Consider the following 25,906-nt stretch of genomic DNA (forward strand, 5'->3'; position numbering starts at 1 on the left):
AGTGAATTATGTATACACACGTTGACATGGACAAACCCCAAATCATCTATAATCATAGCGGCTTTATTAATAAAACTGGAAACAACCCGAATGCAAACAGATGAACAAACTGTGGCACGTCCATAAAATGGAACACTATTTGGCAATAAAAAGGAGAAAATGAGCCGTAGAAGCAGTCAGCATGATTAAGTCTTCCAAATGCATTGTGTTAAGTGAGGGAAGCTAGACTCAAAATGCTATAAACTGTATGATTCCATCTATAGGAAATTCTAGAAAAGGCAAGGCTACAGGGACAGAAATCAGATCACTGATTGCTAGGATCTGGGCGAACAGATGGACTACCAAAGAACAAGAGGCAACTGTAGAGGTGACAGAACGGTCTTGACTGTGGTGGTGGCGGCGGTAGGACTGTATGAAGTTGTTACAATTCAACTCTACACCCAAACACCTTTACTACATGCAAATCACACCTCAGTGAACCTGACCCTTTAAAAAAAGGAGATATCGCACACAGACAGTGCAGAGCCTGCTTGGGATTCTCTCTCTCCCTCTCCCTCTGCCCCTGCCCCACTTGCTCTGTCTCTCTCTCAAAATAAATAAATTAAAAAATAATAATATTTAATTAAATAAAAATAAAAAAGGAGATATCAATGCTTAGCCTTCACCAGGCCAAGGGAGCAGAGCCTCTTTGAAGAGGATGCAATCATGGAATGGGGTTGCAGTGGAAAGGGTTTGCCAAAGGATCAACAAACACGGGGGTTTCAGGGAAGAGGAGAAAGGCAAACCGTATGTACACAAGGCTGTGAACTTATAACACGAGAGATGCAACGATCATGACCCCACACATAAACAGCTCCTACTGACCTCTTCACTTAGGAAATAAGACTTCCTTTCTTGCAAAGGGATTTTACTTTAAATGTGGACTTACGAGAATTAGCAAGATCATGGCTACTTTTCTTTTTTTTTTTTTTTTTTTTCAACGTTTATTTATTTTTGGGACAGAGAGAGACAGAGCGTGAACGGGGGAGGGGCAGAGAGAGAGGGAGACACAGAATCGGAAACAGGTTCCAGGCTCTGAGCCATCAGCCCAGAGCCCGACGCGGGGCTCGAACTCACGGACCGCGAGATCGTGACCTGGCTGAAGTCGGACGCTTAACCGACTGCGCCACCCAGGCGCCCCTCATGGCTACTTTTCGATTGATTTGGAGCAGGGCACACCGTCCAGGCTCTTCAACCAAAGCACACACTGAAAGCTTAGGATTCACACGGGACAGTTTATACTAACCCGATTACCTTGTTGAAGGGCACACATCGGAGTGTATTTGCCCTTGCATACGTATTCTGCTCCACACCAACGGAAAACGTACTTCCGGTTTCCCCACACGTAAGATGGAAAATACACTGACCTCAGAGGGCAGTTGTGAGAATTTCTGGCTCTTGATCTAAGTTCATAGCAAGTTGTCAGAATAATTTTTGTACGGTCAGAAGAAATCAAGAAATATTAGGTTACCTTTTGGTTTCTTGTATCTTACAAATTTTAATGCTACTAATCTTAAGTTTGATGATGTTGCTTTTTTGAAATAATTACTTTCATTACTGAAAGTAAAATTAAAGGCTTTTAAAAGAGAATATAGGGGCATCTGGGTGGATCAATCAGTTAAGCGCCGACTTCAGCTCAGGTCATGATCTTGCGGTTTGTGACTTTGACCCCCATGTCAGGCTCTGTGCTGACAGTTTGGAGCCTGGAGCCTGCTTTGGATTCTGTGTCTCCCTCTCTTCCTCTACCCCTCCCCTGCTTGCACTCTCTCTCTCTCAAAATAAATAGATAATGGGGTACCTGGGTTGCTCAGTCGGTTAGGTGGACTTCAGCTCAGGTCAGGATCTCACGGTTCATGAGTTCAAGCCCTGCGTCCAGGTCTGTGCTGACAGCTCAGAGCCTGGAGCCTGCTTCAGATTCTGTGTCTCCCTCTCTCTCTGTCCCCCCCGCCCCAACCCCGCATTCACATTCTGTTCCTTTCTCTCAAAAATAAACATTAAGAAAAAATTTTTAATAAAAATAAATAAATAAAAGAGAATATAAAGTTTTGCTGCTCATATTAATGAATTTTAGCCCTGATACTTCCATTTAAATCTTTTACACAATATGGGGTGCCTGGAAGGCTCAGTCGGTTAAGCATCTGACTTGAGCTCAGGTCACGATCTCACGGCTCATGAGCCTGAGCCCCATGTCGGGCTCTGTGCTGCAGCTCAGAACCTGGAACCTGCTTCGGATTCTGTGTCTCTGTCTCTCTGACTCTTCCTTACTCACACTCTCTTTCTCTTTCTCTCTCTCTCTCTCTCTCTCTCTCTCTCTCTCTCTCTCTCTCTCTCAAAAATAAATAAACATTTAAAAAATTTTTAATTTTTTACACAGTACTTAAAACATATATACCCATATAAAGGAAATTTAAACTACTTTGATTTTTATAAATCTATCCTATAATATATACACAATAACCTTAATTGGTGAAAATGAAAACCATCATGAAAATGAAAAAATACATCTACTTACAAAAAAACAGAGGCTCCTGGGTGGCTTAGGCGGTTAAGTGTCCAACTCTTGATTTCAGCTCAAGTCATGATCCCATGATTTGTGGGATGGAGCCCCACATCAGGCTTTGCACTGACAGCACAGAGCCTGCTTAGAATTCTCTCTCTCTCTCTCTGCCCCTCCCCCTGCTTGCACTCTCTCCCCCCACCTCAAAAAAAAAAAAAAATACATACAGAAAAACAAAAAAAAGAGCATTACATAGTCAAAATCTTAAGTGATTAACTTTTATTTTCTTCCCTTTTTGTAGTTTCCAGATGTCCTATATATAGAGAGAGAGAATTTATAGGATCTGACAACATAGCCATTTAAATTTTTTCTCAATTTCCTAGATAGGTAAATGGCTTTTAGAAATTAAAAAAAAAATTTTTTTTAACATTTATTCATCTTTGAGAGACAGAGAAAGAGCGTGAGTGAGGGAGGAGCACAGAAAGAGGGAGACACAGAATCTGAAGCAGGCTCCAGGCTCTGAGCTGTCAGCACAGAGCCCAACACAGGGCTTGAACTCACTGACTGCAAGATCATGACCTGAGCTGAAGTCAGATGCTCAACCTACTGAGCCACCCAGGTGCCCCAATGGCTTTTATAAATTAATGGCAGAGCAAATCAGTGACTAAGTTACTGAAATTCAACTTAATCCTCCTGGTTCTGGGTCTAATTCCTACCATGCTCTCTCTTTAAAATGTACTTATTTGGGGTACCTGGGTGGCTCAGTTGGTTAAGCGTCTGACTTGGGCTCAGGTCATGATCTCACAGTTCGTGAGTTCGAGCCCCATGTCAGGCTCTGTGCTGACAGCTCAGAAACTGGAACCTGTTTCCGATTCTGTGTCTCCCTCTCTCTCTGCACCTTCCTCACTTGCACTGTCTTTCTCTCTCTCTAGCTCTCAAAAATAAATAAACATTAGAAAAATTAAAAAATTGGGGCGCCTGGGTGGCGCAGTCGGTTGAGCGTCCGACTTCAGCCAGGTCACGATCTCGCGGTCCGGGAGTTCGAGCCCCGCGTCAGGCTCTGGGCTGATGGCTCGGAGCCTGGAGCCTGTTTCCGATTCTGTGTCTCCCTCTCTCTCTGCCCCTCCCCCGTTCATGCTCTGTCTCTCTCTGTCCCAAAAATAAATAAATGTTGAAAAAAAAATTTTTTTTAATTAAAAAAAAATAAAAGAAAAATTAAAAAATAAATAAAACGTACTTTTTCAGCAGGTCCTGATACAAATAAGAAAGTGTAGCATGCTTCTCTTTTCATTAAAAAGACACTGATTATATATGAAAATTTTCAGGAGAAAAGCAACATCTATAGAATGGCTACCACAGACGGATGGTAAAAGAGGCTTAATTCACTAACACAGGCATTTATGTGCCAGGCATCGTGCTAACATTTTCTACAAGTAGTGACTTCTTCCAATCCTCATCATAATCATGTGTTAGGATCTATCACTATCCCCCATGGGAAACTGAGGCATGGAGAGGTTCAACAGTGATCACAAGGCCGCTACTGGGATCTGGGTCCAAGTAAACCACGGCTGGTGGCCCCCCAAACCGGCTCTCTGAGCCTGGTGCCTCTCCACAGATAACCTTCCTGAGTCCCCAAGCAGGAAGAGGGGGAATCCCCCCTTCACACCCAGGACAGCAGAACGCAGCGCTCAAGCTGCTGAAGGAGCCAGGACTGCGGTCCAGGTCTCCGACAGGGACTTCTGCCCCCACCATTGTATGTCTCTCCAGCAAAGTGTCTAGAGACACAGCCATTCAGGGACCTGTATGAACATTAGCACACTTTATTCCCAGACACTAAGTTGGGTCACTCTGCCCTGTATCTGACATTCTGTTTACTATTCCAGAGCCACTCCATTGTCCGATAAATAGAGTAACATTTAAAAAAGAAAATAGGGGCGCCTGGGCGACTCAGTCGGTTGAGCGACCGACTTCAGCTCAGGTCATGATCTCCAGGTCTATGGGTCGGAGCCCCGCATCAGGCTCTGTGCTGACAGCTCAGAGCTTAGAACCTGCTTCAGATTCTGTGTCTCCCTCTCTCTCTGTCCCTCCCCTGCTCACGCTCTCTCTCTTTCCCTCAAAAATAAATAAACATTAAATTTTTTTTTTAAAAAAAGAACTGCCTGTTTTATAAACAGAATGGACACTTTGGGGAACGTGCCTGTTTGGGCTGAGAATTATCTGCACAATTACAACACTAAGACCAGGATACAGCTGTTTGTGACTAAGCCCAGGTTCACTGAGTAAGTACTATCCAAGCATTACATCACCAGACATCTGTTTCCTGTTTTCAGTCTTCCTTCTATCATTCCATCCTGATTTCCCTTCACCTGTAGGCCACCTACGCGAGCCACAATTAAGCAAGTCTTGTCTCCTTTTCCGTCTTTAACTCAGGGTGACTTAGTCATTGTGCATGGAGGGGGTGGGGGAGATCCTAAGGGCCCTCAAAAGTGCATTCTGAGACTGGAGGGCTTTTCCCCGGGTAACCCATCTTTACATGACTAACTTCTCCCTCATTTCCAATTATGCACTTTTCCTGTGGAGGCAATACCAGCCCCTCCAAAAGGACAACTGTGAACTGAGTCACAAAAGAAAAACCTCCAGCAGCACAAAAAAGTCGAGGCACTAACTTACCTACAGCAATGTCCCCACACTCTGGTACACAAAAAAAAATGGTATCTTTTGGGTTTGTTTCCATACTTCGTGTCCGGATGCAGAACAGGATGTGTTTATATTTAAGGAAGTCTATGCAAATAGATGGAGGTCAAAGAAGCTTTCCTCAGCCCGAGGCAACATCTTTATCATCATGGCAATAGAGCTGAAAGAGACTTTAGAGGTCACTTTACACAACTCTTGGATTACACAGAGATTAAGTGTCACGCATTTCACACAGTTAAGAAAGGTAAAGTGACTCCTCCAATGACTCCTATTTCACATGGTTTAAGAATAAAAGCACAAAGGTTAAATACTGTAATGGAAAGTATTCAGAAAAAAGTGTCTTTGAAATACATTAGATGAAGGGCGCCTGGGTGGCTCAGTCGGTTAAGCGTTCGACTTTGGCTCAGGTCATGATCTCACGGTTTGTGGGTTCAAGCCCCATGTCGGGCTCCGCGCTGACAACTCAGAGCCTGGAGCCTGCTTCAGATTCTCTCTCTCTCCCTCTCTCTCTCTCTCTCTCTCTCTCTCTCTCTCTCTGTCTCTCGCTCTCTGCCCCTCCCTCACTAGTGCTCTGCCTCTCAAAAATAAATTTTAAAACTTTTTTTTAATAAAAAAGAAAAGAAATACATTAGATGTAATTAGCAAAGTCAAAACAGTGCAACAATCTATCCCTTTCTGATTAAAAAAAAAAAAAAAAAAAGGCACCGAACAGTGGTTTATAGTTCTCTCTGGGAACCAGGTCAGGGACAGGCAACAGTAAGACAATATGGGCTTTTACTTTTTACATTTCAATATTACATCATTTCAAAATAAGTATGAAGTACTTTTATAACGTTAGAAAGTTTTGAGGGGGTCTTTTCCTAGCAGTGATTTAAAAAAAAAAAAATGTATTCTACTCAACCCTTAGTGACTCACTGTAATCGTCAAAAAAACCCATTTTCCTTGTGCCTTGATATTTTTCTTTGCAACCTATCATCTCACTTCCTCCATACATGACATTCAAATACAACTGTTTAGATACCTAACATGGTAAGCGTAAGATGGCTTTATTGCCAAAATGTTCAGGAAAAGCAGGCACAGAGTACGAGGACTCCTTGGATGCTTCCTGGTGCTCTGTCAACACTCCGAAGACATTTGCTCACCCAGATTGATGAATTCACCAACTTTCTGACTTAATGTAAGTTACCGAACTCAGCATTCCGGAATGGTGAATGTACTAGTAAACAAAGAACTTAGAAGTTCTGCACTGTTTGTGCTGTCCATTACAGTCGGTTAACCTCGGAGTTCAAGTCTGGTCAATACCAAAACAGGGGTCAACCCCCTGCTGGTGGCCCAATGCATCCCACTCTTATTCACCCATCCTAAAGGAATTCTTTAGCTAAGAACATAAGCTACCAAGGTAAAGACTTCAGGCTCCCTTGCAGGAGAGAACTGTATCTAAGCTCTGGCCAATGGGATTTATGCGTAAGCTTTGTGTGGCAACTGCCAGGAATGTTTCTTAGGACAAGCTGGCTCTACTGCTCCCCGTTTGGATCATGAAGATGCACATCTCATTCTCGGGATAGGAGAGCTAAGCAGGGAGAAGCCATGGGCTTTGAGACTGGAACAGAGCCAGCAATCAGCCCTGCAGTGGTCTCAGCACTTCTGGGAAAAAAAATAAATAAATAAACATTATTTCCTTGAAGCCACCGTGATTTGCAGTTTCTATCAATGGGGCCAAAACTAATCCCAAAAACCCAACTGTCACTTGAAGTCTCTGAAAAATACAAACCATGTTTTTAAATTTTTGTCCTCTGAAATTCATAGGTGACTATCATAGAAGATGGTCCTAACAGTGATTTCTGTAAGTTCTGGGTTATTAAGGGTTTAATAACAAGCCAAACTATGTAATCCTGGATAAACATTTAAATCTTTTGGTGGGAGAGGAGCCAAGATGGCAGAACAGCATGGATGTTTTTTATGTGTCTCACACCCATGAAATCCAGCCAGACCAACACTGAACCATCCTACACACCTAGAAAACTGATCTGAGGATTAACACAACAATCCGCGCAATCTGAACCACAGAATTCAGCAGGTACGCAGCGTGGAGAGGCGAACTTGGGGAGCGAGAAGCCACGGGAAGGGAGGTGCTTTTGAAGGCGGAGAGAGGATGGAGACTGCGGTGGGGGGGGTGCGGATTTTGGGACAAGCACCCCTCCCCAAAAGCAGCTGGAGAGAAAGTGGAAAATTGGAAACAGCCGCAGGGACTAAACGAAAAAGGGAGAAAGGAGATAGGAGAGGGTTTAAATTCCATTAAGACTATAAACAAGGGTAGCGCAAAGGCTGCAACTCTGCAGCTCCATACCTGGCGGTGCTCTGGTGGGAAGGGCGAATCCCCAGGAACAAAGTGGGGTCTGGGAGGTGCTCGGGCCACACAGAGAGAAGCGGTTCCACTGCTGGAAGGACATTAGGTGGAGACTGTGGAGGCCACCTGGTCCCGGCAGACCCCGGAAGGCGGCCACATTTGCTGGTGCTGAAACAAGGTTGTCGAGGGTGAAGCCCGCTGCCAGGCGTGTGTTGTGATTTTCCATAATCCCTGAGACGCTGCTGCTACACCATCTCGCGACCTTTTTCTGGGGCGGGCTGGCACCTGGCCGCAGTCTCGGGGCACCGGCAACAGCAGGGTCTAGCAAGCGTACCTGGGTGCAGCCGACATTTGGCCATTGCTCATTCGGCCATTGCTCGGTGAGCCCCTCCCGCAGAGGGGCCGAACGGGTCAAGGCCGCAGTCCGTCAGAAGGAAGGGTCCGGGGAAAATAGCCGCATCTGAGACAAAACTTGGGAGAGAAGTACTGCCTGGGGCCTGGTCACGGAGAATGAAGCGGGGAGTGGACAGAAGCTGAAGAGAGAGGACAGGTGCGCAATCGCTGATCGGGGAGAACAGACAGGGTAGCTGGAGGACGCCATTTTCACGCTCCCGCGCACGCGCATACTTACGAGCGCCGCCACCATCCACCCCAGGAGGCCAGCGGCGCCATCTAGTGGAGAACGGAGGCGTCACACCGAGCCCGCCCGACTGGACCCACCGCGCTCTTCAAGAACACAAGTCTCACCGACGGCTTAGTTTACGGACTATGAAGCGCTACTGACTTCTAGCGGAAAACGAAGTAATTTCAGTCCTACTTCAATCTGTCAGCAGGCCCATCTATTCAATTTTCTTTCTTTTTTTTTCTTTTACACGACTTTTTCTTGAATAAAGAGAAAAAAATTCATTTTTGTTTTTATTAAAAATATTTTTCTTTAATTTTTTTAATATGTTTTTTACATTTGTGTAACTTTTTTCAAATTCTATCTTCCATTATTTTACTTCAGTGTATTCACCTTTTCAAATTTTCAAACGATTTCCTTTTTCTTTTTCATTTCTTTTTCTTGAATGCAGAGAAACTTCATTTTTACTTTCAATTTCTATTAAAAATATTTTTTAATTTTTTTACTATATTTTTTGCTTTTATGTAAATTTTTTCAAATTCTATTTCACTTCCATTTTAGTCTACTACAGTGTATTCACTTTCTCAAATTTTCAAATTCCTTTTTTTTCTTTTTCATTTCTTTTTTTTCTTGAATAAAGAGAAAAAAATGTTATTTTTATTAAAAATATTTTTAATTTTTTTCTACTATATTTTTTTACTTTTGTGTAAATTTTTTCAAATTCTGTTTTACTCCCATCATTTCATTTTAGTCTACTTCAGTGTATTCACTTTTTCAAATTCTCAAACAATGTCCCCCCCCCCTTTTTTTCTCTAATCTATCAAACCACTTTCAACACCCAGACCAAAACACACCTAGGATCTAGCATCATTTATTAGATTTGTATGCATGTGTGTGTTCTACTTTTTTAATTTTCATTTTATTTTAATTTTTCTACCTCATTAATTTCTTTTCTCCCTTCAAAATAACAAAACGAAGGAATTCACCCCAAAAGAAAGAGCACGAAGAAACGACAGCCAGGGACTTAACCAACACAGATACAAGCAAGATGTCTGAACTAGAATTTAGAATCACGATAATAAGAATACTAGCTGGAGTGGAAAATAGATTAGAATCCCTTTCTGCAGAGATAAAAGAAGTAAAAATAGTAAGAATGAAATTAAAAATGCTATAACTGAGCGGCAATCACAGATGGATGCCGCGGCAGCAACGATGGATGAGGAAGAACAGAGAATCAGCCATATAGAGGACAAACTTAGAATAATGAAGCAGGGAAAAAAAAAAAAAGGAGACTAAGGCTAAAGACCACGATTTAGGAATTAGAGAAATCAGTGACTCATTAAAAAGGAACAACATCAGAATCATAGGGGTCCCAGAAGAGGAAGAGGGAGAAATAGGGGTAAAAGGGTTATGTGAACAAATCATAGCAGAAAACTTTCCTAACCTGGGGAAAGACACAGACATCAAAATCCAGGAAGCACAGAGGACCCCCATTAGATTCAACAAAAACCGACCAACAACAAGGCATATCAGAGTCAAATTCACAAAATACTCAGGCAAGGAGAGAATCATGAAAGCAGAAAGGGAGAAAAAGTCCCTAACCTACAAGGGAAGACAGATCAGCTTTGCAGCAGACCTATCCACAGCAACTTGGCAGGCCAGAAAGGAGTGGCAGGATATATTCAGTGTGCTGAATCAGAAAAATATGCAGCCAAGAATTCCTGATCCAGCAAGGCTGTCATTCAAAATAGAAGGAGAGATAGTTTCCTAGACAAACAAAAATTAAAGAGTTTGTGACCACTAAACCAGCCCGGCAACAAATTTTAAGGGGGACTCTCTGAGGGGAGAAAAGATGAAAATACATATATATAAATAAACAAATACCAGAAGCAACAAAGATTAGAAAGGACCAGAGAACACCACCAGAAACTCCAACTCTACAAGCATCATAATGGCAACAAATTCCTATCTTTCAGTACTCACTCAAAACGTCAATGGACTCAATGTGCCAATCAAAAGACATAGGGTAACAGAATGGATAAGAAAACAAGATCCATCTATATGCTGTTTACAAGAGGCCCACTTTAGACCTAAAGACACCTTCAAATTGAAAGTAAAGGGATGGAGAACCATCTGTCATGCTAATGGTCAACAAAAGGAAGCCAGAGTAGCCATACTTGTATCAGACAATTTAGATTTTAAAATAAAGACTGTATCAAGAGATGAAGGGCATTATATCATAATCAAGGTGTCTATCCACCAAGAAGACCTAACAATTGTAAACATTTATGCGCCAAATGTGGGAAAACCCAAATATATAAATCAATTAATCACAAACATAAAGAAACTCATCGATAGTAATACCATAATAGTAGGAGACTTCAGCACCCCACTCACAGCAATAGACAGATCATCTAATCAAAAAATCAAGAAGGAAACAATGGTTTTGAGTGACACACTGGACCAGATGGCCTTAAGAGATAAATTCAGAACATTTCATCCTCAAGCAGCAGAATATACATTCCTCTCCAGTGTACATGGAACGTTCTCCAGAATAGAACATATACTGGGACACAAATCAGCCCTAAGTACAAAAAGATAGAGATCATACCTGTGCCTATTTTCAGACCACAACTCTGAAACTCGAAACCACCCACAAAAAAAAAATTTGGAAAGGTAACAAATACTTGGAGACTGAAGAACATCCTACTAAAGAATGAATGGGCTAACCAAGCAGCTAAAGAGGAAATTAAAAAGTATATGGAAGCCAATGAAAAGGATAACACCACAACCCAAAACCTCTGGGACACAGCAAAGGTGGTCATCAAAGTATATAGCAATCCAGGCCTTCCTAAAGAAGGAAGAAAGATCTCAGATACACAACCTAACCTTATGTCTCAAGGAGCTGGAAAAACAACAGCAAATAAAACCCAAAACCAGCAGAAGACAGGAAATAATAAAGATTAGAGCAGAAATTAATGCTATCGAAACCAAAAAAAAAAAAAAACCCGGAACAGATTAATGAAACCAGAAGCTGGTTCTTTGAAAGAATTAACAAAATTGATTAACCACTAGCCAATTTGATCAAAAAGAAAAAGGACCCAAATAAATAAAATCAAGAATGAAAGAGGAGAGATCACAACCAACACAGCAGAACTAAAAACAATAAAAGAATATTATGAGCAATTATATGCCAATCAAATGGGCAAACTGGAAGAAATGTACAAATTCCTAGAAACATACAAGACCAAAACTGAAACAGGAAGAAATAGAAAATTTGAACAGACCCATAACCAGTAAGGAAATCGAATTAGTAATCAAAAATCTGCCAAAAAACAAGAGTCCAGGACCAGATGGCTTTCCAGGGGAATTCTACCAAACATTTAAGGAAGACTTAACACCTATTCTCTTGAAACTGTTCCAAAAAATAGAAATGGAAGGAAAACTGCCAAACTCTTTCTAGGAAGCCAGCATTACCTTGATTCCAAAACCAGACAGAGGCCCCACTAAAAAGGAGAACTTTAGACCAATTTCCTTGATGAACATGGATGCAAAAATCCTCAACATGATATTAGCCAGCCGATCCAACAATACATTTTAAAAAAATTATTCACCACAACCAAGCGGGATTTATACCTGGGATGCAGGGCTGGTTCAATATCCGCAAAACAATTAACATGATTCATCACATCAATAAAAGAAAGGACAAGAACCATATGATCCTCTCAATAGATGCAGAGAAAGCATTTGACAATATACAGCATCCTTTCTTGATAAAAACCCTCAAGAAAGTAGGGATAGAAGGAGCATACCTCGAGATCATAAAAACCATATATGAACGACCCAACTCTAATATCATCCTCAATGGGGAAAAATGGAGGGCTTTCCCCCTCAGGTCAAGAACAAGACAGGGATGTCCACTCTCACCACTGTTATTCAACATAGTATTGGAAGTCTTAGCATCTGCAATCAGACAACACAAAGAAATAAAAGGCATCCAAATTGGCCAGAAGGAGGTCAAACTTTCACTCTTCTCAGATGACATGATACTCTATATGGAAAACCCAAAAGATTCCACCAAAAAAACTGCTAGAATTGATTCATGAATTCAGCAAAGTTGCAGGATATAAAATCAATGCACAGAAATCGGTTGCATTCCTATACACCAACAATGAAGCAACAGAAAGAGAAATCAAGAATCAATCCCATTTACAGTTACACAAAAAATCAGAAAATACCTAGGAATAAATCTAACCAAAGAGGTGAATAATCTATACACTGAAAACTACAGAAAGCTTATGAAAGAAATTGAAGAAAACACAAAAAAACGGAAAAACATTCCATGCTCATGGACTGGAAGAACAAATATTGTTAAAATGTCAATACTACCCCAAAGAATCTACATATTCAATGCAATCCCTATCAAAATAACACCAGCCTTCTTCACAGAGCTAGAACAAATAATCCTAAAATGTGTATGGAACCAGAAAAGACCCCGAATAGCCAAAGCAATCTTGAAAAAGAAAACCAAAGCTGGAGGCATCACAATCCCGGACTTCAAGATGTATTACAAAGCTATAATCATCAAGACGGTATGATACTGGCACAAGAACAGACACTCAGATCAATGGAACAGAATAGAGAACCCAGAAATGGACCCACAAACGTATGGCCAACTCATCTTTGACAAAGCAGGAAAGAATATCCAACGGAATAAAGACAGTCTCTTCAGCAAGCGGTGCTGGGAAAACTGGACAGCGACATACAAAAGAATGAACCTGGACCACTTTCTTACACCATACACAAAAATAAACTCAAGATGGATGAAAGACCTCAATTTAAGACAGGAAGCCATCAAAATCCTCAAGAAGAAAGCAGGCAAAAACCTCTTTGATCTTGGCCGCAGCAACTTCTTACTCAACACGTCTCCAGAGGCAAGGGAAACAAAAGCAAAAATGAACTACTGGGACCTCATCAAAATAAAAAGCTTCTGCACAGCGAAGGAAACAATCAGCAAAACTAAAGGCAACCGACAGAATGGGAGGAGACATTTGCAAACGATATATCAGATAAAGGGTTAGTATCCAAAATCTATAAAGAACTTGTCAAACTCAACACCCAAAAAAACAAATAATCCAATGAAGAAATGGGCAAAAGACATGAAGACACTTCTCCAAAGAAGACATCCAGATGGCCAACCGACACATGAAAAAAATGCTCAACATCACTCATCATCAGGGAAATACAAATCGAAACCACAATGAGACACCACCTCACACCTGTCAGAATGGCTAACATTAACAACTCGGGCAACAACAGATGTTGGCGAGGATGCGGAGAAAGAGGATCTCTTTTGCATTGTTGGTGGGAATGCAAGCTGGTGCAGCCATTCTGGAAACCGGTATGGAGGTTCCTCAAAAAACTAAAAATACAACTACCCTACGATGCAGCAATTGCACTACTAGGCATTTATCCACGGGATACAGGTGTGCTGTTTCGAAGGGGCACACGCACCCCCATGTTTATAGCAGCGCTACTGACAATACCCAAAGTATGGAAAGAGCCCAAATGTCCATCAATGGATGAATGGAGAAAGAAGATGTGGTGTGTATACACACACACACACAATGGAGTATTACTCAGCAATCAAAAAGAATTTAAGAGACAAAACAGATGAACATAAGGGAAAGGAAACAAAAATAATATAAAAACAGGGAGGGGGACAAAAACAGAAAAGACTCATAAATATGGAGAACAAACGGAGGGTTACCGGAGGGGTTGTGGGAAGGGAGATGGGCTAAATGGGTAAGGGGGACTAAGGAACGTACTCCTGAAATCATGTGGCACTATATGCTAACTAATTTGGATGCAAATTTAAAAAAATAAAAAATAAAACAAGTTTAAATAAATAAATAAATAAATAACATACTCTTGGTACATAAATTACCTTATAAACTGAATCTCAGATCAGCAATACAGAAGGTAGACAAGTGAACAAAATATTGCATCATTTAGGTTTTTAATTTTTTTATTTTAAGAAAATGAACAGCCAGGAATCATTTTATTCTTGCTGTGGAAAAATTATCATGAATTATTTAGATTTAATTGCAGCGGGACAAATCGCGTTTCTGTATGGTTTAGATACGACGTAACTTTGGAAAGCTAAATAAGCTTACAGATTGCTGAAACTTTTACATTAACTGAGTTTAATTTTCACAATACCAGCTGTTTTTATGGCTTACATAATTACTGAACAATTTTTCAAAAATCATTTAAAGTGAATGAAAAACAAAGGTCTCCACTATCCATGAAATAAGTAAAATATCAGTTAGAACACTTACCTTGTTCAAGAAAAAGGCTAAGGGCTTAATCATTATTGTCTACTCTTTTCAGATGACTAGAGAAAATGAATTCGCTTGGAATTATTTCAATTTTGCTAGCAAATATTGTACTACTTATTCACTAGCCTTAAATCTTAAACTCCTATCCCAAATCTTAATAATCCAGAGTTGAAAGCTTTCCATCTTGACACTGGATAGAGCTTCCTGAGGCCCCTGATTAAGATGGGCAACCAGTAGCAACTGCTTAGCCTTGACAGGCCCACCCATCAATCCCGTTCCAGCTGCACCTTCATTTTGATTTGCAACAATGATAACACAGACCTGGACAAAAAGATCATGAAAAAAAGAACGCTCCCCTAAGAGTTATAATCTTCCTTTGGCAGAAAACCAGGGGGTTTGTTTCTTTAACTGAGAAAGAACCCGCACGGATTCAGTTCCTCTATACAGCCTTGCTTACTGCATTTTTATTTTAATTTTAGATAAAAATGGAAACGGGACTACATGGAAAATTTACAACCAGAGAAAAGATGATGAGAAATATACATGTTTCAGTCTCTTTTCTTCCAGAACTCTTTTACAACTCTGCTTTCTTGGAAGGAATTCATGAGCTGTAATACTTAAGGAGATTCTCATCTATAGGTTTTAGGATTTTCTTATCTGCCATATTCACCACCCATCCAGGAGCAAGACCAAAGAAAATCTGCCTTGGATCCTTTCGAGTACTAAGCATTTTGAAGAGTTCATCTTTAGTGATATCAGGTAAAATATAGCCATACTTCTTGGCAAGTTCAAGTCTTGCTTCAGGAAATTTGGCAGGATCCGCCAGGTAACCACGATTCTTTGCATCTGTATAATACGGTACCAGTGCCTCGGGTGGAAGCATTCGTTTGGGAATGGGTTGTCCACGCAGAAAGAATGGAACAGGTTTGCACAAAATGTCTGAAAAGGTTTTAAATAAAAAAGATACAAATAGCGGCTATATGTATATGATTTTAATTATTAATGTGCTTAATGTTTATTTTTGATTTTAATTATCAATGTGCTTAATGTTTATTTTTGAAAGACAGAGAAAGAGGGCAAGTGGGGGAGGGGCAGAAAGAGAGGGGAAGAGAGGATCCGAAGCAGGCTCTTGTGCTGATAGCAGAGAACCCAATGCGGGGCTCAAACTCACGAACTGTGAGACCATGACCCAAGCAGAAGCCAGACACTCAACTGACTGAGCCACCCAGGTGCCCTTCTTTTGATTATTAATTTTTAACTACTACCAAGATGGGAACTTCCAAGAACTTTTTATTATTATTATTATTATTATTATTATTATTAAAAAGACTTGTCTTAAGTAAGCAAATGGAAATACTTCACTTTCCAAAATTTGGATCTTGAAAATCAAAGTTACCTCTGGGTTACCAAAAATGAGTGAATTTCTAAACATGGTATATAATATCATATATAAGTCCCATGTTTAAAAACAAAAAACCTGCTCATGACATAGTGACTGCGGAATACTAGAAGCCACACCACGAACAGGAAACCCTAAAACAGAAGACTGAGGTGTCCGAACCACAAGTCAGAGGGCCATGAGGCCTTTCAAATCCTCACATGGCAGCCAGCAGGAGATGAAGAGGGAGAAAAAAGGGACTGCAGGACATCTTACCCAGGCTTCTTGGATCATAGAAGGCCGTAGTGACGACACCACCATTTCTTTCGATTGCAGCGATGGCTAGTTCTGAAGCCAACTGTACTTCAATATTAACTTTCGCCTTAAAGGTGTCAGCACCCTGCGACATGGCAAAGCAAAGTCTGTTTGTAGGCAGCTCGGTTAACGGTGGAGTATAAAATTATGGCAAGTTTTTTACACTGTGCTTTCTCCTCCAAAATGCCTACAATGTTACAGTAATTCCAACTCTAAATACCTCTGCTTCCAGGTCCTACCAAACAACATTCATTTCTTTTACGTTTGTTTAGGCTATCTTGTTTTACCAACTTTCATTCTCCGTAAGCAAGGACGACTACGCTTTCATCCTACATATTTAGTAGACAGCAACACAAGCATCCATCCCCAGTATTTCATTAATAGTGGACTGTTTAATCCCGACAACCCCATGACAAAATGATTGCTACACCAACTTCATAGATGGGGACACAAAGCACACAGAGGTTAAGCAACTTGTCAAGATCACACAGCTAGGATTCTAACCCAGGGAGTCCAGTCACAGCATGTGTTTTGTTTTGTTCTTTTTCAGAGCAAGGTTCAATGCTGTGTGTATCCAAACATGAAAGCCATTTTCACAAACATGGAGTCCTAAGTCATGCTGGAGATATCCCTGGGGCCTTTCCTGAGGGCGGGGGCTGTTCCAGGTACAGCAGGAGCTAACGTGGAAGGAGACAATACCGGCAGACATCAGAGGGATCCAAGAAGGGTCAGTTTACCTAATCATCCTTCTTAAACTTGCCATTAGTATAGGGCACCCAGTCCAGAATCAGCTGGCAGCCCATGGCCCATACCAGCCCTACCGTGCCCACAGTGCCCCACATGCCTGCTGTGGGAATCCAGGTTGTGGCCAGCTCGTGGTAGCACAGGCCCAGGAACGTGCCCAGCATCGCAGTGCGGGCCACAGCTCAGGGTGACGCCTGTATTTGTGTTCTTACACACAACATTCTACCATACTGAGATGGATAGAAATTTCTCTTCTTTATCCCTAAGTTAGCAAGAGGCCAAGAAATTTTTAATGATGGGATGAGTGGGCTGGAACCAGTGGAAAAATAAAAATCTGACAACAGAGGTGCCTGGCTGGCTCAGTCAGTAGAGCATGCAACTCTTCATCTTGGGGCTATATCTGAGCCCCCTGTTGTGTGTAGATTAAAAATAAAATCTTAAAAAAAAAAAAATCTGGAGCACCTGGGTGGCTCAGTCAGTTAAATGACTTTTTTTTTTTTTTTTTTAATGTTTATTTATTTTTGAGAGAGACAGAGACAGAATGCAAGTGGGTTAGGGGCAGAGAGACAGAGGGAGACACAGAATCGGAAACAGGCTCCAGGCTCTGAGCTGTCAGCACAGAGCCCGATGCGGGGCTCGAACTCACGAGCCACGAGGTCATGACCCGAACCGAGGTCAGACGCTCAACCGACTGAGCCACCCAGGAGCCCCTAAATGTCTGACTCTTGATTTTGGCTCAGGTCATGATCTCCCAGTTCATGGGTTCGAGCTCCACATCGGGCTCTGTGCTAACAACGCAGAGCCTGCTTGGGATTCTCATGCTCTCTGCCCCTCTGCCCCCATCTCTCTCTCAATAAATAAATAAACCTAAAAAATTAATTAGTTAATTAATTTTTAAAATTTTGACAATATCTGATCTTGGAGGGATCAGCTGCCTCTTAGACAAAAGATTCACTCTGCTTTTACTACTGATTTTATCACAGCCTCTAAAAGGACAAAAAAAGTAAGAACTTTTCCCTAGAATAATCAACACTAAAAAAGGTAGACTTGAACTTCCTAAAGTTCTGGTTTTGGTCATTTTAATTAGGCTGTACTACATTTTACTCTAATTTCAAAACAGATTCTGAATTAAAAGATGGTAGTATTACTATTTTGTGGTAATAGAATTTTTTTTTTGTTATTTTGGTGTGGTTGAATCAGGCTGGCTCCCAATCAAGTTCCTTTTATTAATTATGAAGCTTTAATGTACTTCAAAAACACTCCTTTGGGGTGCCTGGGTGGTTCAGTCAGTTAAGTGTCTGACTCTTGGTTTTGGCTCAGGTCATGATCTCACATGGGATCATGGGATCCCAGGGCTCGTTCGTGGGATTGAGCCCTGCTCAGTGAAGAACCGGTTTGGGATTCTCTCTCTCCCTCTGTGTCCCTTCCCCAATCACACTTGCTCTGCCTCTCTCTCAAAATAAATAAACATTAAAAAAAATAGATTCCAGGGCGCCTGGGTGGCTCGGTCGGTTGAGCGTCCGACTTCAGCTCAGGTCACGATCTCACGGTTCGTGAGTTCGAGCCCCACGTCGGGCTCTGGGCTGATGGCTCAGAGCCTGGAGCCTGCTTCCGATTCTGTGTCTCCCTCTCTCTCTCTGCCCCTCCCCCATTCATGCTCTGTCTCTCTCTGTCTCAAAAATAAATAAACATTTAAAAAAAAAATTAAAAAAAAAAAGATTCCACCCATTCCACCAAGTAAGACACAAATATTCCACCAAATAAGATGCATATTCTTACAGTTTTTTCCATCTATGATACTGGTCTGCATTTTATTAATCAATGGCACCTCTGACTCAATAAAATAAGGTCTTGGGGCACCTGGGTGGCTCAGTCAGTTAAGCGTCCAACTTCAGCTCAGGTCATGATCTCACAGTTCACGAGTTCAAGTCCCATGTCAGGCTCTGTGCTTACAGCTCAGGGCCTGGAGCCTGCTTCAGATTCTGTCTCTCTCTCAAAAACAAATAAATTTAAGTAAATAAATAAATAAATAAATAAATAAATAAGGTTTTGCCATATTATTTGTGAATTTTAATTACTATTCCAAATTGCCCAAGTATTTCCTTTTCTTGGGCATTAGAGTTAATTCTGGTGTTTTCAGTATTATAGGTACTATTTTTAGGAATGTCTTTATATCAGTTAAATTTCTTTTTTTGTTATTCCTTGAAAACATATATTCTGAAATTGGTAATTTTGTGCTCTGGATTATTACCATTATTTATTGCAAATCTAAAATCCAGAAAAGGTCAACCAATTTACAGCTACAAATGACTGTAACTGTACTTACTCAACTGTTGCCCTGGTGTAGTTTTCAGGATTATTTTCCTAGTTAATATAGATACATGCCTGAAAGCTGTTGGAATGTGCTGTCTATTGGCTGACAAGGTCACAGATTTTTCCATATTAATTTATATGTGTATTCCCTTATATACCCAGAATAGAATACTGAGGCTTAACTGAGTATTTTGTATTTTATTTTCAAATCATTTTATTTGGAAAACTTTTATCCACAAGGTTCATTTTTTCAAAGGAACCTAAAAGATTTTTCCATAAACACATGCCTCCCTCTAGTGGACACTGAGTCACTTACATAGCTGTATTACTGACCTACAAGAAACAGAAGTATTAATGAAGAAATTTAACTGCTTATGAAACTCTTAGCCAATTTCTATAAATAGAAAAAGGTTTTGCTGCAGTTAGAATTAGATTTGATTCTGGGTGCCTGGGTGGCTCAGTCGACTGAGCATCTGACTTCAGCTCAGGTCATGATCTCACAGTTCGTGAGTTCAAGCCCCACATCAGGCTCCCTGCTGTTAGCACCGAGCCTGCTTCAGATCCTCTGTCTCCCTCTCTCTGCCCCTCACCACCCCCCTCAAAAATGAATACATATTGAAAAAATGAGAAATTAAAAAAAAAAAAATTGGATTTGATTCATTCCTTGTCTCCATAAAACTAATTATTATGAGCCAGTATTTCCAATACTGAAAATATAGCAATGAACTAAAGTACTTGTCATTACATTTAGACATAGAATTTACATTATAGTGTGAAGAAGAGTATGAAAAAATAAATGTATTACTTGGTAATAAAGGTCAGGTGTTTATACATTCAAAGAAAAATACTTTGCACAGGGTAAAGCAGACAAGAGTATGAGGGGAGGGGAGGGAGGAGTTGTGAGTATTCTTTTATAAAAGGATGTCAGAAAAGATCTCCCAGATATGACATTTTGAGCAGAGAATCAAAGGGAGAGAGCCAGCTGTATCGATACACAGCAGAGCACCCCAGAACCAAGGACAAAGGCCATGCCAACTTCCTCAAACTACAACTGAGTATAACACAGTGTAATGGTTATATGGTAACTCAAAAGAAATAAAAATTGGGGCGCCTGGGTGGCGCAGTCGGTTAAGCGTCCGACTTCAGCCAGGTCGCGATCTCGCGGTCCGTGAGTTCGAGCCCCGCGTCAGGCTCTGGGCTGATGGCTCAGAGCCTGGAGCCTCTTTCCGATTCTGTGTCTCCCTCTCTCTCTGCCCTTCCCCCGTTCATGCTCTGTCTCTCTCTGTCCCAAAAAAAATAAATAAACGTTGAAAAAAAAAAATTAAAAAAAAAAAAAAAAAGAAATAAAAATTGGGGGGGGGGTGCCTGGGTGGCTCAGCCAGTTAAGTGTCCAACTCTTGATTTCAGCTCAGGTCGTGATCTCGAGGTTCATGGGTTCAAGAGCCCAGCATTGGCCTCTTCGTTGACAGTGGGGGGCCTGCTTGGGATTCCATCTCCCCCTCTTTCTGCCCCTCTCCTGCCCTCTCTCTCTCAAAATAAATAACCATTTAAAAAAAAAGAAAGAAAGAAAGAAAAATTGGGGCACCTGGGCTGACTTCAGCTCAGGTCATGATCTCACTGTTCGTGAGTCCGAGCCCGGCTTCAGGTGACCTCAAGCCCCACTCCGGGTAAGTTTGAGCCCTGCTCCAGGCTCTGCACACACTCACTCACTCACTCACTCTCACTCTCTCTGTCTCTCTCCCTCTCCCTCTCTCTCTGCCCCTCGCCCACTTGCTCTCTCAAAAAATTTTAAATTAATTAAAGAAATAAAAATTAAAAAGGCAGAGTGTTGATTATATGGTAATCAGAAATAGCCTTCTATGTGACACCAACAAATCTCATCCAGACTTACCTCCTCCACCAGCTGGACACCATAATCCCTTTTAAGTGGCTGGATGGTCACACCTCTCCCATTGACAAGCTGAGTTAAGTCAATAGGTTGAGTAGGATCCACTCGACCCAAATCAATAAGATATTGCAATCTATTCAGACTCAAAGGCTGATACTGGCGTCTGAAGCTACAAAACAAAGTAACAATTGGAACACTCAAACGGCTCTTCCCGTAAGTTCTTCCGATCAACTCAAAGCTTTGTCCTCTATTTTCCTCCCTCGATTTACATGATTTAACAAAAATAAAACCATCCTGAGTGCAACAAAATCACATAATATCGCTTGCTTTTTGGCAATGAAACAGAACCAGAACTTCATTTCACTAAAAATAATTTGCCTAAGCATTTACTTCACTCATTTAAACAAATTTGTCAAATGTGACTTATGCATTAACGGAGCTCAAAGTAACAAGAGGAGTTGTCATTTATTGGGTGACTACAATTGTTCAGGTTTTTACATACATTATTGCTAAGCCTCTAACCAACCACAAGAGCTGGTATTACCATCTCCTTTGCCAGGTCTGAGCATCAAGTCCGGGCTTTTTTCCCCTCCTAATCCAGGCCAAATTTCATTACCAAAAATGATTCAGAGAAACAGCAATAAAAGTTTACCTCAAAGTGAATTTAAATTTCTACCAAGCAATTGTTTTTGTTTTTTGGTTTTTTTTTTTTTTTTTGGTGACTGTCAGTGAAAATTAGGGATTTTTACTTTAAAAAGCAAAGCAACCTTACCTATGACCTTCATTAAACCCATATTTTGGGATTCGAATGTAAAATGGAGTCTGGCCTCCCTCAAAACCCAGTCTGGGCCGGGTTCCTCTCTGCCGCTCTCCCTTATGGCCTCTGCCACATTTTCGACCTCTCCTCTGACCTCTTCGCCGTCTTTCCTACAAGGAAAAGAAACGCCATTCATTTATCCAATCAACCAGTACTAACAGCTAACACTATGTGCCAAGCTCTGTTCTAACTGCTCTAACCTCCGCTTTTAAGTTAGCATCCTTGCCTCTGTAAATGTAGTGAATTCTTGTAACCAAAGTCCAAATTGTGTTTCAAAGGAAAAGTTCCAAGGACGGAATGGAGGTAAGGACTCTAGGATAGGCTGGAAATGAAAAAAATCCTAGAGTCGAACATCCACAACAAACAAGGTTTACACGGTATTTAAGAACACTTATTTTGTAATTAATTGTAAACACATAATCGTTACCCATGTGTATTATTTAAACCTTAATTTGTAAAGAAAGTATTTTTTTCCCAAATTAACTTCCTGTCACTTCGTGAAAACGAACCGATTCTTTAAATAATAGTGTGTTGGCGCTCAGTCCCGGGTTGTGAGTTCCAACCCCACGCTGGGTGGAAACAAAATACTTTTAAAGTTAAATAAATGACAGTATGTCAACTGACAGCTTTTCTAGCTGTATTCAGTGATTTGCAGAAAAGACAACTACCGTAATCAATTCAAATCTTTCCCACGAAAATAAAGTTAACGGGAAAGTAGCTCATCTTAAATCCAACTCTCCTGCGACTTCACGCCTCCGCCGTAATTACAGAATCACGCTTTACCATATGAACCTTATTACGAATTGGGACCGTGTTACGAATTGGGTTCTCCGTGCAGTTGAGAACAAGGGCTCGGCAACCCTACGTTTATCCCAACACCCTCCGCAAAGAGTGCGGGAGAACGATGGCGAGGGACAGGCCGCTTCCATCGCCCCTTCCCCCTGCGCGTCCTCGCACCGCCACCAGCCATTTACCGGTTTCCTGGAGCCTGGATTCGGCTTTAGGTTTGCCAAGCTCACACGTGGAAGGGCCCGGAGCAGGTCCAGAGCCCCTGTCCCACCGCCCTGCAGGTGACCGGCCATGACCCTCACAGCCAAGGCCCTCCAAGGGCGCCCGGGGTCGCCTCGGAGCCCACGTGGTCTCCGGGCGCTGCTTTACGGCCGCGGTCCCGCCCCTGTCGTACCGCAGGAACTGCTGCGCTCTCGGCCGCTGGGCTCGCCGGTGTCCGGGAGAGAACCCTGGTACAGTCCGAAGTTTTGCAACTTAGTCTCTGCTGCTCTACCTCGTTTTCTGGGTTTTAGTTCGCTGGGGGTGTGAGCGTAGTTTGGGAGACCGTGCCTTGACCTCGTCCCTGAGCCTACGACGTTTTCCCCGGCTTTAGAAAAGCGCGCATTGAAAACGCCATGCGTTAGGGAATCTAGGGAGTCCGTGTTTGGCCTGGCACGTTTTGTTGTGTCTTGGCCTCTAAGAAGGAGACATTGTCTTCCCCGAGCTCCGCGTGGAGCCCAGACCAAAGTAACGGGAGCGCTAAGCCTTTAGCTTTGAGCTTCGCCTGGCTACACGCGGTGAGAGACAAAAATAATACCCGGGGTCCAGCTATTAAAATGCCTGGCTCGTACCGACCTGTGAGTAAGACTCAAACTATGCGTTCTCATCCCGGTGTATCTACACTACATTGCTGTGCCTGAGCTGCTGAGATAACTAATTTCGCTTATTGTTTAATGATGTTAGCGCTTGGTTATGTGTCAGGCACGTGTTAAGTCAGCCTTATTCGGTTTATCTAAACAACCAGTCGTAGAGATGTTTTTATTTTTTACAGACCAAAAAGGTAAGGCTTGGCAAGGTCGAGTAGCTGGACCAAGGTCCCACGATAAAAAGCAGAGCCGGGATTCAAACTTCTACCTCCTTACAAAGTAGTATTTTTTATCATATAAAATTGAGTATCTGCAGCACAAAATACATAAGGTTGTTTTCATTCAAAAAATAGCAACTTCCCTATTTTTGCCTTGAAGGGATGTAATGTCAAAGACCATGTTCCCTCCTTTTGTTTTATTCTTTTTACATTTCACTGTCTTGCTGTGGAGTTGTTCTTCCTGGTTGCTATTATACAATAGTGAAGTTGAGAAATTTGGGGAGGCGAACTACTTCTGTGTTTGACAAAACCTTTCTGAAGTTATTTTGAATGAAATATAAAAGAAAGAAGATGCATCCATTTGTTTAAGCATATTTATGAGCACGTCACTAACTTGTTACTGAGAAATATACAAAGATGAAATCAAATAGGATCTTGCTCCCAGGTTTTTTTTTTTTTTTTTTTGAAATCTACAACAGGAAATTTGTCAAAATTGAGGTTTTTTTTTTTTTTTAAGATTGTATTTCTTTTTTAAGATTTCCTTTTAAGATCTTTTTTTTTTTTTTTATGTTTATTTACTTCTTTTGAGAGAGAGAGTGAGCAAGCACACGAGCCGGTGAAGGAGAGGCTGAGAGAGGAGAGAGAGAATCCCAAGCAGGCTGCACACTGTCAGCATAGAGCCTACTGCAGGGCTCCAACTCAACCCTGAGATGACCTGAGATGAAATCAAGAGTTTGATGGTCAGCTGACTGAGCCCCCCAGGCACCCCTGAAGTCTTTATTTTTAAGTAATCCCTACACCCAGTGGGGCTCAAATCCACGCCCTGGAGATCAAGAATCGCTTGCTCCACCAACTGAGCCAGTCAGGAGCCCCAAAATTGAGTGTTTTTTAAAAAGTAAAAAAAAAAAAAAAAAGTAGGTCTCTTGTAGACCTAACAGCACAAATAGAAGAAAAATACAAATATGAGCTCTCTAAAACAATATAAAATACTCTATTGGGAAGTACAAAAGAAAATACAGAAAACAATAGAAACTAGTTCCTGACTTTAAGGGTTTCAATTCGATATATTTCATCATCTTTTTGTTAGAAATTTCATACTTCTGGGAAGAAAATTGCAAAATATACTGCAGAAAGATTCACAACTTTTTTTTTCTCTACCTAGAAAATCGTTGCTTGAATTAAGTAGTGAATTTCTGGGTGAGTGTTAATACTAATAACATTTTTAAACATATGATAATTTTTATTGAATAAATGAGATACAGGAAATATAAAACAGTGTGCTGTACTTCCTGGAAGTAGATGTTTTTAGTCATGTAGGTGATATAATGTTATTGGGGCACATTAGTTAATAACAGTGGAAATAATTGTCGTAAATTGTAGGCTATATGTTTGTTTATCCCATATCCAACATGTTGAGGAAGCATATAAAACTCTCAATGTGATGAGTATCATCGTGTTGTGAAAATGTAAATTAAGGTTGTGTAATAAATAGGTCATTAATCCTTATATTAAGCCTGTGTAAGGTTTACATCATCATTATTGTATGATAATATTTATTTAGCACCCACATGATTGGGGTATTGCAGTAATATATATTAAACACCCACAAGATTGAGGTGTTGCACTATACCCTGTTTAAATCATTGAGAAGACTTTGTAATAAAATATTTCAGGGGGGTGTGGGTGGCTCAGTCAGTCAAGCCTCCGACTCTTGATTTTGGCTCAGGTCCTGATCTCATGGTTCATGAGTTCAAGCCCCATGTTGGCCCCTGTGCTGGCAGTGAGGAGCCTGCTTGGGATTCTCTCTCTCTCCCTTTGCTCCTCCCCTGCTTGCGGACTCTCTCTCAAAATAAATAAATAAACTTAAAAAAAAAAAGTCTTCATAAAAAGAAAACATTTCAGTGACTGCTTAAGGTCCATCCTGATTCCAGTCCCAGTTAATAATGACTACTGCACCATTATATAAAAAGAATGAAATGAATCCTGTAAAGGTGGTATAATTTGAAATTCCTTGGGAAGTCCTCTTTCTCACACACTCCTAAATAATCTTTTGCCACTT

The 25,906-nt window shown here is 41.2% G+C and overlaps 2 protein-coding genes across 2 annotated transcripts; both read right to left on the reverse strand.

The window, feature by feature from the left end:
- Window positions 1-14,209: 14,209 nt before the first annotated feature.
- Window positions 14,210-23,147, reverse strand: MRPL15 (mitochondrial ribosomal protein L15). Its single transcript, XM_030303710.2, has 5 exons — window positions 22,970-23,147; window positions 21,951-22,105; window positions 21,182-21,347; window positions 16,195-16,318; window positions 14,210-15,479 (listed from the first exon to the last, which is right to left on the reverse strand). The coding sequence occupies exons 1-5, from the start codon at window positions 23,075-23,077 to the stop codon at window positions 15,142-15,144; spliced, it is 891 nt and encodes a 296-aa protein (XP_030159570.1). The 5' UTR covers window positions 23,078-23,147; the 3' UTR covers window positions 14,210-15,141.
- LOC115505926 (cytochrome b-c1 complex subunit 10-like) lies at window positions 16,325-17,332 on the reverse strand. The gene has a single exon (XM_032591922.1). The coding sequence runs from the start codon at window positions 17,139-17,141 to the stop codon at window positions 16,971-16,973; it is 171 nt and encodes a 56-aa protein (XP_032447813.1). The 5' UTR covers window positions 17,142-17,332; the 3' UTR covers window positions 16,325-16,970.
- Window positions 23,148-25,906: the final 2,759 nt, after the last annotated feature.

The sequence above is a fragment of the Lynx canadensis genome, chromosome F2, assembly GCF_007474595.2.
Source record: "Lynx canadensis isolate LIC74 chromosome F2, mLynCan4.pri.v2, whole genome shotgun sequence".
Classification (NCBI taxonomy): domain Eukaryota; kingdom Metazoa; phylum Chordata; class Mammalia; order Carnivora; family Felidae; genus Lynx; species Lynx canadensis.